Raw genomic sequence first — 19,567 nt, 5'->3', positions numbered from 1 at the left:
CATTGCCAAAGCTGAGTTGCTGCCACATCAGGAAGGCTAGACTAGGAAGTCAAAGCAAACGTTTCTTTAATAAATTAGTGTGGCAGGTCGTGAATACATTACTGAAAGCATTACTTGTATTCTCTTGTCTAGGAATTAATTCTCATGCCTCACTACAAGTGAGGTGAAAAGTAGAGTCTATGTCAGTTTTTTTTTTTTTAATGTTTTAGTTTGTTTCTCCCCTCAAATCTATTTTTTTTTTTTTTGAGAAAAAAGAAAAAGTATGGCTTTCTTTTGTGGCATGGAAGGGCTAGAAGTCTGTCATAGCATATTTCTGTATTTCATATTTTGCTATTGTAATTAGAAATCAATCTATTACATTGTTCCAAATAATGCATTTATGAGGCAAGTTCACAAGGTACAGAGAATATAGGTAGCGTAAAGGAAATGTCCCACTCTTTCTCATTACCTCAGCCATATTTCTTTTCCTTGCCGAAAACCAGTGCTTCCATTTCTTTCTATTATAAATTATAATTTTTAAACTTTAGGTAAATTAAAGCTGGGCGTGGTGGTATACACCTTATCCAGCATTTAGAAGGCAGAGGTAGGAGGATCACTATGAGATTCAGGCCACCCTGAGACTACACAGTGAGTTCCAGGTCAGCCTGGGCTTCAGTGAAACCCTGTATCAGACAACAAACAAACAAATAAAAAAACTTTTAGGTAAATTATTCAGTCTTGTTCACAGTTTTCTTCTTTTTAAGGTTTCTGTGATTTCTTTGTGATTGTCTTATTTTGTAACTGGTTTTTACCTTCCTTCCCATGATACCTCAGTACACCTGACCAACAAAGAATAAATGTTGGCAGATGCAGACTATTGTCTTTGGATGACACCTTTGTTAAAGCCTCAAGGTAGATGGAAGTAAAGGTTTTAGACTTGGGGGTGGTACAGACTGTGCAGACTATCTACTCTGTCCTAGGAAAACAGCCGTATGTTAATAAATGAGCATGCTTCTGTTCTAATAATATCTCACTTACAAAACCAGGTGATAAGCTAGACTTAGTCTGTACACCATGGTTTACTGACCCCCTGCTCAATGGAAGGAGACATCTTCTGGGTATAGGTAGGAGTAAACTTAGGTTTGTGGGTGGAAGTTTGTTAGATCAGTGCTAAGAATTAGGAGCCAGTATAATTTTTGTCAAATGTCTGTGCTTTCTGGTTGTTATACACATTTCATATCATACTCTGTGTTTATTCCCATAGAAAATGGTAATAAGCCAAGTTGAGTACCAGGTAATGCAGCCTCAGCTCATTTTACCTCAAGACAATTATGCAAAATAGGTCCTGCTATTGTTACTCATTTACAAATCAGTGAAAAATGAATAGCTTAGCCAAGATAAGAAGTAGGCCTGAACTTGAACGCTTGATTATTTGCTTAGGTTATAATTATCCTTAAAAAGGTGAGACTTGAATAACACGACCAGAGTCCAGACTTGTCATGCAGCATATTCGTACAGATTAGGACCATACACAAGTGGGCCAGAGCAAGTGGGAGGAATTAGCAAGCCCTCCTCTACTTGTGCCGAAGACCCCCCTTCTTGTAGAAGTCTGTTCTAATCCCTGCCTCCTAGGACTTGAAATGCCAGAGCTCAGTGCCTTCAATTCCTGTTTAACACCATGGTAGTTTAGCGAGCAAGATCAAGTACTGCCTTGGTCATGCTACCTTTCTGAACCATAGAACTGACCCGTAGCTGTTGGGCATCTCTTACAGCAGTCACCTTTTGTGACTTTTCGCTGAGCTAGCTTCAGTGTTACCTTATTTGACCACATATTTGTTGTCCTTCTTATGTGACATAGAATAAACTTCTAATATTTAATATATTGAGTTTGATGAGTTTTGACAAATATGTACACAGCTGTGAAACCATCACTACAATCAGTATAATGAACATTTATTTTTGTCACCTTCAGAAATTTCCTTATGATCTCCCCCGGTCCAGAGTTAACCATGTGGTCTGCTTCCTAACTTTGTAGGGAAGTCTGCGTCATTAGGATTTTATATTGGTGTATATTCACTGTATGCTTTCTGCTCCGGGCTGTCTTAGAGGTTGAAATCAGGATCTGAGATGTGTCACACAGTGCTCTTCCCTGAGGGTATATAATATACACACCCCAGCCCCTATGTGTAAATTATTTCATGCTTTCTACTGTAACATAGCATAAGTATTTTGATATTTGTGCTTGCTTTCTCATTCGTTAGTGGCAGATTTCTTTTTAGTTCTGAATATAATTCCATTATATGTACATACTACTCTTTATTAAGATATTCACCTGTTAATGAATATTTAGATTGTCTGTAGGTTTTATTTCATATCAAACTGTTGCTGACATTGTACAGGCATATTTTATTTACTACTGAGTGAGCTATCTGAGTTATATGATGATTACATGTTTACCCTTTTAAGAAACTAACAAACTGTTTCAAGGTTGGTGTAACATTCAATACTGCTGCAGCACCATGTGAAAGCTCTGTTTGTTTCCCATCTTCATCAACACTTTGTACCATTGCTCTTCCAATGTTTAGCCTTGTAAATTGGTATATAGTGTTAACCTTGTTATTTTTTGGGCCAATAATATATTAAGTATTTTTTCTGTGCTTACCTGATTTAGATTTAGGTTTTTGAAACTTGATTTGTCTAGTTATTATGTAATAAATATTCTGTATGTATTCCAGGTGCAAGTTTCTTACTTGATAGTGTGTTTTCATTATTTTCTCTCAGTCTGAGTTACTGTTTTCTTTTAAAATCCATCTTTTGGAGAGAAGACTTAAACATACTGATAAAGTAATTTGTTGACATTTTTATAGTTCATAGTTTTTGTACATTGTCTAAGATTTGTTGTGTATTTCACAGTAACTAAGATTCTTTTCTATACATTCTTCTATAAGTCTTAAAATAGTTTTAGGGTTTACATTTAGGTTTGAGATCCATTTTGAGTTAGTTTCTTCCCTCCCCCACTGTAATTTGGAGTTTGAGATTTATTTTCTTTTGTTTTTGTCCTGTTAAAAAGGCATTTACCCATTAGACTGCATTATCAGTAACAAATTTATTTTTCAATAAATAATTTGTGTGCATAGGCACATGCATATGTGCATCAGGGCCTCCAGTTACTGCAAACAAACACTAGATGCTTGTACCACTTTTTGGTGTCCAGCTTACATGGGTGGCTTGGGAATTGGACATGGACATCATGCTCTGCAAGCAAGAGCCTTTAACTGCTAAGCCAGCCTCTAGCTCCACTAACCAGTTTCTTAAGCATCTATTTAATGTTGTATTGATACCTCACATTCAGGTTGTTGTTTTCCTAAGTTAAGGCAATACATAATCCTGAGTCATTCTTTCTAGATCATATGACACTGGTGATAAATCTCTCAAGTTGTAAAACTCAGGTTTTTACCCGGCTCATCATTCTCCACTACAATCTGATATTTTATTTATAGGTGTTACACACAACATTGCATTGCTTCGAGAAGTGATAATCAACTCACGCTTTGTGAAAGGAGACTTCAGCACTAAGTTTCTCTCGGATGTGTATCCTGATGGCTTTAAAGGTTGGTGTACATTCACATATTTGGGTTATTGAAAGTTCTTTTAGTTAAGGCATATAACTTTTCTATCTTGAAATTAAGGTCTTTGGTTTATGCTGTACTTCATGTATGAGCATATTCAACATATTCTTGACAGTTATGATTCTGAGTATGCCTGAGTGACCCATGAATGTAATAATGTGCAACTTTTGAGGGTGAGGAAATCAACTGTGTGGAATGTTCTGAGTTTAATTTGAGGGCAAAACATGCAGACAGGTAGATCATTGAACTGTCTTCTTTTATTTCTGAAGGCCAGATCAGCTTTGTGTCCCTCATTGATTAGGGTGATCACCAAAACTCTTCTTTAGTTACAACATGGAAATTTCTGAAAATTAGTCGCTAGCCCCATTAGTGAAAACAAAGAAGCCTAAGGAGATGATGTTTTTTAGTGTGGAAAATGAAATTCTGAGCTAGGAATGGTGACATGTGCCTTTAATTGCAGCACTCTGAAGGGAGTCTGAGATAGGAGAATCACTGTGGGTGCAAGGCTATCCTCAGATTACAAAGTGAATTCCAAGTCATTCTGGGTGATAGCAAGACCCTACCTTGAAAAAGAAAATGAAGTTTTGAATTAAGAAATGGATAGGAGCCGGCTTAATGGTTCACATCTTTTGGGTTTTTCGAGGTAGGGTCTCACTCTAGCCCAGGCTGACCTGGAATTTACTCTGTAGTCTCAGTAGTGAGTTCAAGTCACAGCAATCCTCCTACCTCTGCCTCCCGAGTGCTGGGATTAAAGGCGTGCACCACCACACCCGGCTGGTTCATATCTTTAATCCCAGTACTTTGGAGGCAAAGGTAGGAGGATTGCTGTGAGTTCAAGGATACCTTGAGACTACATAATGATGATGATTTCCAGGTCAGCCTGGTAAAGCGTCAGACCCTACCTTGAAATATAAAACAAAACCCAAACAAGAAAGAAAGAAAGAAAGAAAGAAAGAAAGAAAGAAAGAAAGAAAGAAAGAAAGAAAGAGAGAGAAAGAAATGGGTAGGATGTTAATATTAGCAGTGTGAGATTGTCAGTGGATATTTCTAGGTGGTAGAAAAAATGTTTTTAATTAGTTATTTATTGAGAGATGCCTCTAGCCACTGAAAATGAACTCCAGAAGCATGTACCACCTTGTGTATCTGGCTTACATGAGAACTGGGGAGTTGAACCTGGGACCTTAGGTTTCGCAGGCAAATGCCTTAACCGCTGAGACATTTCTCCAGCCCGGTAAAATGGTTTATCAAGTGATAAACAGAGGCACCACCAAAAACATTATTAACGTGTTCTTAAGATACCAGCAGGACTCACTTAAGACTTAATAGCAGTACTTAGATATAAATTTCTAATGGACTTGATTTATAAAAGTTATTCTTTGGTTTAAAGTGTTTTAGAAACTTGAGATGTAGCTTAAAGAAAGAGTCCTTAACTAGCATTTATGAAGCCCTGGATTTGATCCCTGGCACCACAAGAGAAAATAAATAAAATAAAAAATATTTAAAATAAAATAAAGTGTTTGAGTATGTAGAACGACCTGCACAGTGGTGCCATAGACTATATGTAGATTCAATTTGGGTTTACAGTTGAGCTGTTGAATACGTTTGCAAGGCAGATTTTACTTCAGAATATGTAATATAGTTTTCATAAGATAACTGCAAGTAATCAATTTTCATGTCTGTTTAGAATATTTATGTTAAGAGTTTTCTGATTAGTATGAAGAGAAATTAATTTTCATTTGGGTTCTTGAAGAAAAAGTGATGATTCATCAGGCTCTTTTTCTTAAGCTTGAATTTTTAAAAATGCAATATAAAACACATCCCTAAAATAATTGCAGCTTTATAATTTGATTATTTCATTAATATCTGCTGTTATTTTCATGAGGTCAAAACCATTTAGGTCATTGCTTTTTTTTTTTTTTGTTTTTTTGAGGTAAGGTCTTGCTAGCTCAGGCTGATTTGGAATTCACTATGTAGTCTCAGAGTAGCCTTGAAATCATGATGATCCTCCTACCTCTGCCTCTCGAGTGCTGGGATCAAAGGTGTGTACCACCAAGTCTGGCACCAGATCATTGCTTTTTTTGGGATAGAATCTCACTTCAGCCCAGGATGACATGGCACTCACTCTGTAGTCCCAGGCTGGCCTCAAACTCACAGTGATCCTCCCTCCTCTGTCGTTCCTCCCTCCCCCAACCCATGCTGGGATTAAAGGCATCCACCTGGCCTGCCCGGTGGGCATTACTTCTTATATCATTCCTAGCAATGAATCTAAGATTTACTGAATTAGTGAAAAGAATTATGTATATAGTACTGGTGAGAAGGTTTACTTTGGACATGTTATCTGTACATCTATGTACACAGCCAGGTCACTCTCTTTTGATTCTGATAGTTTGTTCTTTTAACTCTCCTAAAGTTCAAAAGTTGTACTAAGTTGGAATTCGCACATGATTTCATGTCTGTCTGGCTAGTCCACCTATGTAAGTGATATGATGGGAAACAGTAGGCAGACCAAAGTAGGTAAAAATTTAGAACAAATGCCATATATTTTTGTAGGTGTTTTCTTATATACACATATATTTATGAATGATCATATATATGTATATAGTAAACTCAAAAAAAGAAAACAGGCATTTAAAATCTCTTACTTGGGCTGAAGATTGTACTTAATGTTAATTTAGCAATACAGAAAATATTGTAAATTGCTTATCAAAGGAAATCTCTCAAATTCAGAAATTGTCTTAAAACCTATATGTATGTATGTATGAATGAATGAATGATCTATTGTCTGCCTATCTACCTATCTATCTATCTATCTAATTTAAAATATCCAAAATAACTCCTCATCAGTACTATGTATAAGATTCTTTTCATTGATTCAATGTGATACACTTTTTTTGGTGAGCAATTTTCAGCATAGATACCACAATTTTGTTTCTTGTGCTTACACCAGATATACAGCATTTTAAATTGTAATAAGTTGTTAGAAGAACCTTTTGCAGTTATTTAATCCCAGTCTTCATTTTCCATGTGAGAAAATTGATGTTCAAAGAGATTTATAAAGGTAAATGTCCAGTATAAGTAAGGCAGGAAGTGGTTATGTATGTATGTATGTATTTGAAGAAAAGTTTTATTATATACCTCTGGCTGGCCTTGAACTTGAGGTAGTCCTGATTCAGCCTCCCCATTTCTGGGGTCGCAGTTGCTTGCCCAGCCTTTTCTTGCTCTTTTTCTTCTGTTCAGTATTTGGAATGGAACACAGGGTCTTGCAACATGCAAGGCAAACACTCTGTCAGTGAGCTACTGCATCCCCAGCCCTGACCTGCAGATTTTCAGTTCCCGCTTGAGAACTCTTTCAGCTGTGCTAGGATTAAAATTCATAAATCACAGACTTTTCAGTTAGGGTGAGTGTGCTGCGTGTTGTCATATTGTCTCCAAGGACTTTAAAAGTACACATCTATTCTTGCCATTCGTAATGTCTATCTCCTACCTTATTCCCTTGTGTTACTTTCATGTCAGCTTTTCTTCTCTGAATAACTACCATCTTTTATTCAGATTATTGTTTCTCCTTCCCCACTTTCCTCCAGAGCAAGTCTTGGGTATGTGAAACTATCATCTTTGACTGTTTGATATATGTGCCTGAAAGAGACAGCAGGAAGTGGCAACTGAAGCTAATGCAGGCTCTTCTCAGTATGTTGGGGGCCAGGTCATCTTGCCCCTTTGGGATTACCCATCTGTTTCCCATCTGTCCTGCTTTCTTAGGCACTATTCTGTTCACAGGCAAGTCTTTATGACTGCATCAAACTTTTGCAAAATATGTTTATTTTCCTAAATCTTCTTATACATGACACAATATAACTAGAGGCTCTTAGATTTTAACTTTGAAATGATTCTGTATAAAATTACAATGTAGGATATTCAAGAAGTTGTTCTTATTGCTATTTCAGATTCTAATGTTGGAAAGTGCTTTCCCTTTAATTCTGAACTAAAGGGGAAAAATGAAGAAGATATTTTAAGAATTATATTTTCATTTGGCTCATAATGAATATTTTGGACTTATTTTTCTGTTATGTTGGTATATTATAACCTCAAGTCTCATTATAAGCAATTATGAGAATTATCTTTTTTGTTCTGAAAGGTTACAGATTTTGATCAAAAACCTGATTCAACATAATATGTATACAGTGAATTGTCCTTTTTGTATTGCATTTAATCAAGTATTTTTATATCTTTAAAAGTGATACAATGCTATTTGGACTAAATTTGAGCCATTAAACAAATATTGCATGGAGGGTGTAAAAGGAAATCAGAGATAGTGCATTTTCCCTGTCATTATGCAGTTAATATCCCAAGAGAAAAGAGTCATGTAAAGAATAAGTGACATGGGTTGGGGATGTGGGCCAATTGGTAGAGTGCTTACCTGGCATTTACAGTGAGCGTGGTGGGACATGTCTGTAATGTCAGAACTCAGGAAGAAGAGACAGGGGAATCAGAAGTCATCCTCGGCTACAGAGCAACTTTGAGGCCGGCCAGGGATACATGAGACCCCGTCTTAAAACAAAAACCAGGAGCTGGGAAATGGCTCAGCTTGCCCATAAGCATGGGTCCTGAGAGGACCTGAATTTGATCCCCAGTGCCATGTAAAAAGCTGGCTGTGACCACATGCATGTGACCCCAGTCCTGTGCCCTTCTTCTTGCCAAGACAAAACTTCCATGCAGAAGCATTTTATGGAAGAAATAGGTTTATTTTAGCTTATAGTTTTAAGGAGAAGTTTCTTCATGACAGAAAGCATGGCATGAACAAACAGCAGGGTGTCATCATATCAGCTGGCCGGAAGCAGGAAGAATAAGCTAGCTAATACTTGAAAGGGGACTGGATATAAAATCCCCATGGACACACCTCTTCTAAGAAGGCTTTACCTCCCTGAGGCTCTCCCAGCTGGGGACCAAGCACGAGGATCCCAGACACTTGAGGCTAGGAGAGACATTTCACGTTCAAACCAACACAACGCAGAAGACAAGGCATAAGTGAATCGAAAGATTATTTTTTATTTATTTGCAAGCATAGAGAGAGAGAGAGAAGAGAAACAGAGAGAGTGGCTATGCCAGGGCCTTCAGCCCACTGCAAACAGACTCCAGAAGCATGCAAAACTTGGATTCATGTGGGTACTGGGGAATCAAACATGGGTACTGGGGAATCAAACTTGGGTCCTTAGGCTTTGTAGGCAAGTGCCTTAACTGCTGAGCCATCTCTCCAGCCCTTGAAAGAGATTTTGGAAGAGGGTAGAAAAGCCCCAAAATATCAGGACACACATGCCTAGGGATTCAGTAGGCATCCAAAGAAGAGAAAGAAAGGCAAGTTCTGCTTTTTGAGTTAGAATTCAAAAAGCCGATGAGCTCCTGGAGAGTCTGAGCGCATGCACAGTGAGGGAGGGGGTTCTGGGGGCCATAGTACCTTATCTCATGAAGGAGATGACTGTTCTTCCTCAGCATGTCTGTAGGTGTCCAGGTTAGTGTTTGACAGGCTCCATCTACCCTCCTCACTTTCATACCAGGGAGAAGAGAAGCTGAGTCCTTCCTCTGGTGAGTCCTTCCTCCAGGTTTGCTAATGTGTGCCTACCTGTAATCTGTAAACTGTTCCATATCTTTTCCCTCATTCTTCAGGACAAGAGGCCCGATTTCCCCAATCCTGAGAAAAACTTTGAAATTGTTCTCTATAATGACTAACAGGGTCTGGGGAGATGGCTCAGTGGTAAAGGTGCTTGCCTGCAAAGCCTGATGACCCAGGTCTGACTCCCCAGTGCCCTTGTAAAGCCAGATGCATAAGGTGGAGTATGAATCTGGAGTTTGTACAGTGGCTAGAGGCCCTGGTGTGTCCATATTCATATTCTCTCTCTCTCCCTCTCTCTGCAGATAAATAAAAGTATATTAAAAAAAGACAGTTTCTGCACCCAAGACAGAGGGATCACAACTGGATAGGATTAAGCACAAATAAACCGACTTTGCTGATGTTCCCTTCCTTATCTTCTGTCCCCCTTGTTTCTCAGGATGCTGGCAGACAGAAAGATCCTCTCAGATATAGTCATAGAATATTCATCTCTTAGAAATTTAAGAGCCAGCTCTACAGAGAATACACAAAGATTCCCCAACAAAATGGTCTAGTGACAGTACACAGGAAGTCAGGAGTCAGCAGCGCACTGCCCACAGGAGGAAGCAGGCAAGTTCAGAATCAGGACTTCTGCCAGCGTTGTTTACAAGAACACTGCATTGCGAGAACAGCCCCAAGATGGCTAAGGACAGAGGATGGAACTCAAAGCCCGCCTCAGGAGAAACAAACCAGCCTTCAAAAACAGATGCAGGCAAGGGTCCCCCGTTGCATGAGCCTCACAGCTGTACAGCACAGAGCGTGTAGGTGTTACGGCAGGCATTCGATTGCCTAGTAACTGCTGGTTTAATGGTCAGAGTACGGATATCAGTACACGTTGTTAGGATGGAATATTTTTGTTAGAAATATTCCTACTAAAAGGCCATGAAGGTCAGGGTGAGTTGTGAGGAGGAGAGTTCTTTCTTAACTCTCAGATTTTTACTGAACCTATTTGGACGAAGGCAGTTAATCTAGGTTCTGAGGGTCCAGAGGTCAATAGCGTCCATGCCCCCTTGGCCCCATGTACACCTTTTGTGTGGGATAGGGGCTAGACTTGAACCTGTATCCTTATACATACTAGGCATAACTTCTGCTGAGTGGTACTCGCAGCCCAACCCAGCACTTAAATTCAGAGCTACATCTTTTGTCCATGTCTTCCCGTGTTCATAGACATTCCCTGTCTGGTTGACGCACTGAAGGGGCTCAAGGCGACAATGCTGTAAATGTTGCACGTGCCTGGTTTGAGATAGCTCCAGAGCTCCGTCTGGGCCACAGCTACCCTCGTAGTAAGCACAGGGCACTTGTTCCTCCGAAGGCCTCTGCTGCCTAGAGGCCGCTCTGGCGCGGTGCATCTCTCTGTCTGCCCTCCGTTTGTATCTCATGCACCCATGGAATTGCGCTTGTCATTTTTCTCTGTTGGGTGAGAAGAGGCAGAAAACCAGTGTCGGGTTGCAGCTGTGCTAGTTTACACTCAAACCTGCAGATAGGAACGGGAAGAATATGTAACTATCCCCAAATTGTAAGCATGTGTGATTCATCAGTAAGCGGAGGAATTTGCTGCCCTCATTGGACTTACGTTCAAGTAGGTTAGCAGTCGGTCAGTGTTCAGTTCCCTTTCTGTAACTGTGCGGGATTTTAGGCCTGCGTTTCTGCTCAGAAGAATCAACAACTTATCTTTGAGCTGATAGTCCCAAGCCCACAGGTGGAATGCAGGCATGTTTTCCTCGACAGCAAACTGGCACACCTGTGGGCACACCGTAGCGAGGTCAAGGTCATAGCACAGTGAGACATGAAGGATTCAAGGGCACGCCTGCATGATCAGAAGTAGCCTTGGGCAGGACTGAGGAAACAGCTCAATAGTTAAGGACACTTCCACACAAGGCCTCCTGACCCGTGTTCAAACCCCAGCCACCCGCATGAAGCCCAGTGCAGAAAATGCTGCTTAGTATCTGGCATCAACTAGTAGATGCAAGAAACCCTTTTGTGTGCTTGTGCATACATACATGCAAATAAGAATTGTGAAAAAGAAATAGCCAAGTGTCAGAGCTATTCTGAATAAGAAACATTTCAGTTATGAGCAGATGTCTTGTTTGTGGCTTTCTGGGGATTGAATTTCTTTTTTTTTTTTTTTTTGGTGAAGTGGAATGTCTGGAAAAGGGTAGAAGCTGCCGCGCATGGCATAGCAGGTTCCTTGAGAGGTGTGCTGAGTGCTGAGTGGTTTTCTTCGGGAACCCACTTTCTCAGTACTGCCCAAGTCAGCACCTAGCAGCTGTTCAGACCACAGGAAACCCTGAGGGGACATCTTGCTATTCGAGGGTCCCCTAAAAGCGGTGCGTTTTACCTCGCTGATGGTATGCACTGTCCTTGTACCTGAAAGAAATGTCTTGAAGGCACACACACAATTCATGACAAGCACCTGTTCACTGTGTTCTAATTGTCTTGTTGGATATGGCCCCCACTAAATTGGTTTCATGAACTTTTTCTTTTTTTTACAGCTTGGTAAGCACAACTTTAAAACTGTTCTCTTTGAAGTAAGGTCTGATGTCTTTTCCTCCTCCTGGTGCCTTTCCTGGTGCTTGTTAGAAATGCTCGTTATCAGGCCCTACCTTGTCCCTTTTAGTCGGTCTCTGTAGGTGGAGCACAGAAATTGGAGCTTTACGATTTCCAGTGAAGTTTGAGAAGTGCTAATTCTCTGTGCTCCAGAAACCTTTGTGTTCTTATCATGATATGTACCATGTTGCAGGTTTGCAACATGCTACTGAAAAAACAGGGTATGTTTTTCTTACTGAATACTGGCATCTGTGTCCCCTGCTCCTTGTACAATACTACCTTCTTTTTTTTTTTTAATATTTTTATTTATTTATTTGAGAGTGACAGACACAGAGAGAAAGACAGAGGGAGAGAGAGAGAATGGGCGCTCCAGGGCTTCCAGCCTCTGCAAACGAACTCCAGATGCGTGCGCCCCCCTTGTGCATCTGGCTAACGTGGGACCTGGGGAACCGAGCCTCGAACCGGGGTCCTTAGGCTTCACGGGCAAGCACTTAACCGCTAAGCCATCTCTCCAGCCCAATACTAACTTCTTAATAGATGCTGATGAAGTTCTTGTTTGAATGGAAAGTAACTGTAAGATAGAAGCACAGATGTTAACATTTTATGAGTGACTTGACTGAGTGATTGATTTCCCTTAGGACACATATTAACGCAGAGTGAGAGAAGCCAGCTGTTGGCCATCGCGTCATCACTGTTTGTGGCATCCCAGTTACGAGCCCAACACTTTGAAGAGCATTCAAGGTATGATAGATCTTTTATACGAGAATGAATGAACAGAAAATACTGATCATCTAATCTGCGTGGGAAAGTGCCTGTAAGAAAACCACTGGATCCGAGTCTTTGCATGACTTCTGGAGAAGTCAAGTCATGTTCTTATTCAAACAACATTTAGTTCAGAAAGGAAGACAGTGCCCTACCTCTCTAAGTTGGACATGAGCAGAGATAAGAAGGTACTCTGGCATTTGATGGGCATTCTAGTCAACTAGTTTGTATTTATTATTTCTGTTTTATTAATTTGTCTTGAAAAATGTTTTGAGTTACAGTATTAGGATTGTATCTCGACAGATGTGTGTGTGAGTATGTGTATGCATGTATATATGTGTGTATGTATGCATTTATATTAGAATTAAGAGCGGCAAGATGGAATTAGCACCAGGTTGAGTTGGTTCTTTGTAAACTCATTTAGCTTCCCAGTTACCCAAGTGAAAGGGACAATGTGCCTTATGCAGAGTAAGAACAAAACCTCATGGTCAGTGCTGGGATTACTTATCATAAAGCTGTGCTTGGTAGAGTGGTCCTATTCATGCTGCTGATTAAACTGTGTTACGTTGGGCTGGAGAGAAGGCTTAGTGGTTAAGGTGCTTGCCTGTGAAGCCTAAGGACCCAGTTTCGATTCCCCAGAATCCATGTAAGCCAGATGTACAAGGTGGCACAGGCATCTGGAGTTTGTTTGTAGTGGTTAGAGGTCCTGGCGTTTGCATTCTCTCTCTCTCTCCCCCTCCCTCTCAAATAAATAAAAATAAAAAAGTAACTGTTAGTTTAAAAAACTGTGTTACTTTAGCTTGTTTTTCTTTCCTTTTGCTTTTTTATGAGTCAGAATGAAGATTTTAGAGAGAGATAAGGTGGGGGGAAGTAAGCAAGTAGCTATGAAAATCTCAAATCCCTAAAAGCTTCTACTTGTACCATCTTTGAGGAACTATACAGGACAGGAAGTTGGGTTTATGTTGCGTCTTAATGGTTAATGTGGTTTGTTTGTTCTGTTTCTCAAGAGAAAGTTCAAGAAGCTTAAAAGGTATTTAGAGGGGTCGGGGGAAAAGCTAGGTAGATGGCTCAGTCGCTAAGGCACTTGCCTTCAAAGCTAGAGGCTCTGGAGTACCCAATCTCTCACTCTGCCTTTCTTTCTCTCCCCCACCCCATCAAATAAATAAATAGAATAAAAATAATTGTTTTGAAAGCTATGACTAGGTAGATGTCTGTGGTGAGATAAAAGGATTTAGACTACAGTCAATCAAAGGACTGGCAGCAGGAGGCGAGCGGTCAACAGCCAGCGTGGCAGTCGGGTTCGCACTGCTGGAAGAAATCCCCCAACCAAGAGCAGCTTGTGGGGAAAGAGGTTTGTTTTGGCTTACAGGCTCGAGGGGAAACTTCATGATGGCAGGGGAAAATGATGGCATGAGCAGAAGTGGACATCACCCCCTGGCCAACATAAGGTGGGTAATAGCAACAGGACAGTGTGCCAAACACTGGCATGGGGAAACTGGCTCTAACGCCCATAAGCCCACCCCTAACAATGCACTCCCTCCAGAAGGCGTTAGTTCCCAAATCTCCATCAGCTGGGAGCCTAACATTTGGCACACCTAAGTTTATGGGGATGCCTGAATCAAGCCACCATATTCTGTCCCTGGCCCCCATAAACTGATGTAAAATATAATGCATTCAAAGCTTTTATCAATTCCAATGATGTTTATACATCCCCATAGTCCAAGATATTTTTTTTTTTTAAGGTAGGGTCTCACTCTGGTCCAGGCTGACCTGGAATTAACTATGTAGTCTCAGGGTGGCCTCAAACTCACAGTGACCCTCCTACCTCTGCCTCCTGAGTACTGGGGTGAAAGGTGAGCACCACCATGCCTGGCTCCCAGATCTTTTAACTGAGCCATAATACCCCCCCTAAACTCATGATGGCACAGAATAAATATTCACACTGCAAAAGATGTCATTGGGCATACTAAAGGAATATTCAACCAATACAACAGTTAAAACAAGCAAACATCAAACTCTGTAGCTTCAAGTCCAACAACTCTAGCCAGTGACTAATCTCCAAATCCAATAATTCTAACTAGCAACAAATCTTTGGCATTCCAATTCTGCCCCTCCAGCTAGGCTACTCTGAGTCCTGGAAAAATTCATCTGGGGCTGTCAGCTTTCCTTAGCAGCCATTTTGTGGTCCTGACATCTCCACTGGGTCTCCAATGCAAGCCACGGTTCATCCTCATGGCCCCATGGGGTCTCTATGGAGGCAACCAGAAAATCTGCTTCACACTGCCCATGGCCATTTCCAAAACACAAGACGGTGTAGCAAACTCAATGACCCTCTCTTTCTTTCATTTCTTATACTTCACAGTGTCAGGTAGAGTGCCAATTTGTTAATCCAGGGGGGAATAAGGAAGGTCTTTGAAGAACAGAATACTCCTTGAGCACTCAAGTCCCTCCAAAAGAGTCTGCATTCTTCCTGTTGCCCCAGTACAGGTCAGCTGGCCCAATCTCAAAGGTTGTAATCTCTCAATTGCAGCTGAAAGGGCAACAGTTCACCCAAAGATTTTTCTGTGCCATATTCCTCTGCTCACACCAGTTCATTTCTACGCAAAGCAACCCCACACAACTTCTCAGAACACGGGCATAAGAGCAAGCTTCTCACACAAACTGCTAGCCCAGTCCAAGCAAAGCTCTTTCTCACCCTCATAAGCCAAACCTCACAGTCCATAGTTCTGACTGCATTCAGGTCTTACAGCTCTGACCAGAATAGTCCATCAAGCTGTACTTACAGCACTGCAAGGCATCTCTTAGGCCACGGTTTCAAATCCTTCCATATTCCTCTTGAAAATCAGCTCCAAAAGGACAAAGCCACACAGTCAGGTGTCTAGCAGCAATCCTACTCCTTGGTACCACTTTACTGTTGCAGTCAGGTTTGCATTGCTGGTAGAAGTCACCCAACCAAGAGCAGCTTATGGGAAAAAGAGGTTTAATTCGGCTTATAGCCTCTAGGGGAAGCTCCATGATGACAGGGGAAAACGATGGCATAAGCAGAGGGTGGACATCACCTCCTGGCCCACATAAGTGGACAATAGGAACAAGAGAGAATGCTAAACACTGCCATGGGGACACTCATATAATACCCATAAGCCCATCCCCAACAATACACTGCCTCCAGGAGGCACTAATTTCCAAATATGCATCAGCCAGGGACCTAGCATTCAGAACACCTAAGTTTATGGGGAACACTTGAGTGAAACCACCACAGCCATGAATACGATGGTTGTTTCCCTTGGCTGTACTGCAGCCACACATGCTGTCAAATTAACCTTCCAGACCAGTTTCTCATCCGCAGTGGCATAGTTAAGTGCTCAGTAGCCACATGTGGTTTGTGGCTATGTGTGGGGCATGGTCAAAGACACTTTCCTCATGGCAGCTCTGACAGGCTGTGCTGGGCAGGCCCTGTGCTAGAGAGGTCCATGTAGGAGAGAGCCTGCCTCTGCTCAGCCCCGAATGTCTTGCCTTACATTATCCTTTTTTTTTTTTTGACAATTTTCATATATGTATATATTTTGATCATAATCTCACATTATCTTATTTTGTCCCCAATCCATTCATTCAGTCCTCCCTTTCCATCAAGTCTTTATTCTACTTGGATTTTTCAAGGTAGGGTCTTGCTCTAGCCCAGGCTGACCTGGATTTAATTATATCATGTCATTTGCCCTCAAACTTAACAGAAATCCTCTAACCTCAGCCTCCTGAGTGCTAGGATTCAAAGCATGTACCACAACGACTAGCCTTACTCGATTTTAACATCTCCTTTCCCTCTTCTCCTCCGTCTGAGACCAGTGTTGATAGGTCCAGTGTTGGGTAGGTCTTGTGCAAATACTGGCAACCTCTAACAGCACATTCTTATCTATGACTCTTTGGAAGGCAGTGATATTTCCATCTTCATGCCTTTACCTTCCATGAATTTTTGGACCATTATTACTTCAGAAGTCTTAAGTGTAGCTGAACATGAAATGTTGTCATTTTTAAGAAACATGGGTACCTTTACAAAAGGGGTTGACTTCCATTGTGTAAGACTCTGAAAAGAGCTTAAAGAGAACAATACTCAATTGTTTAATAATTTCTTTAACATGTTGATATTTTGCTTTCAGAATGTGTATGTGTGTGTGTGTGTGTGTGTGTGTTTGTGTGTATGCGTATGTGTGTTTTGAGAGAGTGAGCATGCATAAGGGAACACATAATTTATGTACTTAGATTCATATTAGTAATGCAGTTTGATAAGAGGCTTTTGTTGTTTCTTGAGGTGCTAGAGATTGAACCCAGGGACTTGCACATGCTGGACAAGCACTTTGCCAGAGCTACCCCTTCCCCCCACCAACTGTGGGAATCTAGTTTGAATTCTCTCTCTCTCTCTCTTTTTTGTAATAAAACAACTATTATTTTGTGACTATTTCTTCATGAACTAAGTAGTCTTTGGAAACATTTTTTCAGTTACCTTTTGCTATACTGAGGTTCCATAGACATCCAGCCTTCTTTATTTTACCTTTAGGTGTTGTTTGCCTTGCCCACTTGTTAACTCATGAAGATAAGCCTCACATTAGACCACAATTAGACCAATGTTGCTTGTGTAGTTTTAACAAATGATGTGCCCGTATAGCTGGCACCTCTGTATATTTCCATCATTCCAGAAAGTACAGCCCAGACCCTTTCTTTTAGCGATACTGTCAATATATGTCTTCATTGATGTGACCTTCCTTTATGGTTGTCTTATGCATAATTTATACCTAAAATTGTGAATGAATAATCAGAGCTGCCAGGATAGATGTAAAGGTCTTGTTCCTGAAGTTATTGTCTTTATAACTTAGAAAAATTATCACAATGAAGTATGTAGGTTAAAGGTTCAGTTTATGCAGATACTTGTGAACATATTTATTTCCTACACAACAAACAAAAATTGTTTTTGGTGACTTTATGTTTGGTTGAACTAATCACTTAGTAGGCCAGAATATGTAAAATTAGTATCAACCATTAACAACAGAGACCTGTCATAGCAAAAATCTATTAATCTTATGCGAATCTAACTTAAGAGAATCTTACGTTATTTTTGCCCCTTTGCTACGGAGTCCTGAGGCTGCCACATCCCAGCTTGGTGGAGGGTGTTTGAATCTTCTCAGTCTGGCTTCTGGGACTGGGTCTTTCGTCGGCTCAGAGCTGGAGCCCGCGAGCCGCTCTGCAGGTGCGGCCTCGCAGTGCTCTCGTGGGTGTGCCCGGGTAGTGTTTTCTCTTCCAATCCAGTAGCCCACGGCCCTTCCTCTGTATTGTTGATTTTGGCTGCTAATCTTATTTTTCCAATTTCTCTGTGGGTTTTACTCTTTCATCATTTATGACTTGGAAAAAGACATTAATATGTACCCATAGCATTTATGTAGTAAAATGATAGGGCATTTTAGGGGAAATAAAAGAAAAGTTATATCAGAAACAATAGCAGTTATTTCTTATGACTATAAAGTAAATGTGGTGAACATAATTTTTTATACACATGCATGCTGACTTACTGTGGAATTATGTTTCTGCATGATCATTCTTCTCTTTAACACTTTTGGGGCTGGGTTTGCAACTCAGTGGTAGAGTGTGTGTTTAGTATGCATGAGGCGTGGCTTCCACCCCTAGCACCTTTCTACCTTGGTTTTCTGCAGTCTTCCTATCTTTTATTAGGGTTTGAAGCTCTGCAAGTCACCATTCATCTTTCTGCTAAGCCACTTTACTATCACTGTGGTGATGACCAGTATGGTGACCGCCAGTCCAGTTTCCCGGGTAGCATGATAGGCGGCTAAATTTCCCCTCTGTAACCAGAGGGCTTGTACCCATTTAAAAGTGTGTAAGTCAGTGGTATCACCTACCACTTCCTGTTTCCTTATGTTTGAATACTTTATTATGTGTAGCTCCTGTATAATAACTCTTCATTGTAAAGACTTTTTACTCTTTCTCTAGAGAGGGAAATCATGTAACCTCCTGAGTCACCTGCAAAGCTTCCAGGTACAGGTAGCAATGTCCTGATCTACCAACTCACTTGAACAAGAACAGAATTTCCAAGGCCAAGGAGGAAGAAGGAGAGATGAGGTCTCATGTGTTGGTTGGCTCAGGCCCCTTCTCTCTGATTTTCTTGGCTCTGCTTTCTTCTGGGCCTGCTTTGCATCATATGTCTGAAAACAAGACAGCTCCAGAGAAGTTCCAGGAGCCAGGACTATATAAGAGCAGGTTCCAAGGACTGTTTCGTCTCTAAGAAGTGATCTCTTTAAGAACTGGGAGCTGGGTGTAGTGGTGCACACCTCTAATCCCAGTACTAGAGTGAGATCCTACCTTGAAAAATAAATAAAGAAAAAGAATTAGGTAACTTCCTCAGAAGTTATCCAAACACTTAATTCTAACTTATTTACTGGAAATAAGCCAGTCTCAGCAAAGTGGATTGGAATATCCTTTTTCATTTCCTCCCTTCCTCCCCAGCTCTTAAAACGGAGTCTTGCTATGTAGTCCAGAGTTCCAGCCTCAGCCTCTCAGTTATTGAAATTACAGGAATGAGACAACTTGTCTGGCTTGGGCTAATTTTTTGGTGTGGAATATGGGCTGAAAATTCAACTACAGCAGTCACTAACTCTGTCTTCTTTCTGTAAGTCATGGTGTTACTTCTGTGAAATTCCTCTACATTGATGTTGAAGAACACAGTTGTCTTTATTTTTCCTGGTTGCCAACCTCTAGACATTTTCATAGGGTAAATTACTTAACCCCCCCCCCCCAAGAGCTTCCAAAGCCTAGCTCTGCCTCCTATTGCTGTAGGTGTGTTGGGATCACAGATGCACACATCACTTTGCATCTAGCCTTTATGTGGGTGCTGGGAAGAATCAAACTCAGGTTGGCAGGCAGGGAAGCACGTGCCTTTAACTGCTAAGCCAACTCTCAAGTCCCATCCTTCACTCCCTTCCTTTTTTTCATCTAGGTTTATTTCTTCTTT

General features: G+C 40.9%; 1 protein-coding gene across 2 annotated transcripts in view; it reads left to right on the top strand.

The window, feature by feature from the left end:
• The window catches only part of Pcca (propionyl-CoA carboxylase subunit alpha), a 339,901-nt gene that overhangs the window by 170,658 nt on the left and 149,676 nt on the right, over positions 1–19,567 (top strand). For both annotated transcript variants that reach the window (XM_045144878.1, XM_004663385.2), the window contains exons 17-18: positions 3,480–3,590; positions 12,435–12,537. In XM_045144878.1, coding sequence (XP_045000813.1) covers positions 3,480–3,590; positions 12,435–12,537 — 214 coding nt within the window. The remainder of the gene's footprint in view (positions 1–3,479; positions 3,591–12,434; positions 12,538–19,567) is intronic.

The sequence above is a fragment of the Jaculus jaculus genome, chromosome 3 (assembly GCF_020740685.1).
Source record: "Jaculus jaculus isolate mJacJac1 chromosome 3, mJacJac1.mat.Y.cur, whole genome shotgun sequence".
NCBI lineage: Eukaryota > Metazoa > Chordata > Mammalia > Rodentia > Dipodidae > Jaculus > Jaculus jaculus.
Note: the sequence above shows the minus strand (reverse complement) of the source record. Positions and strands in the feature narration are given on the sequence as shown.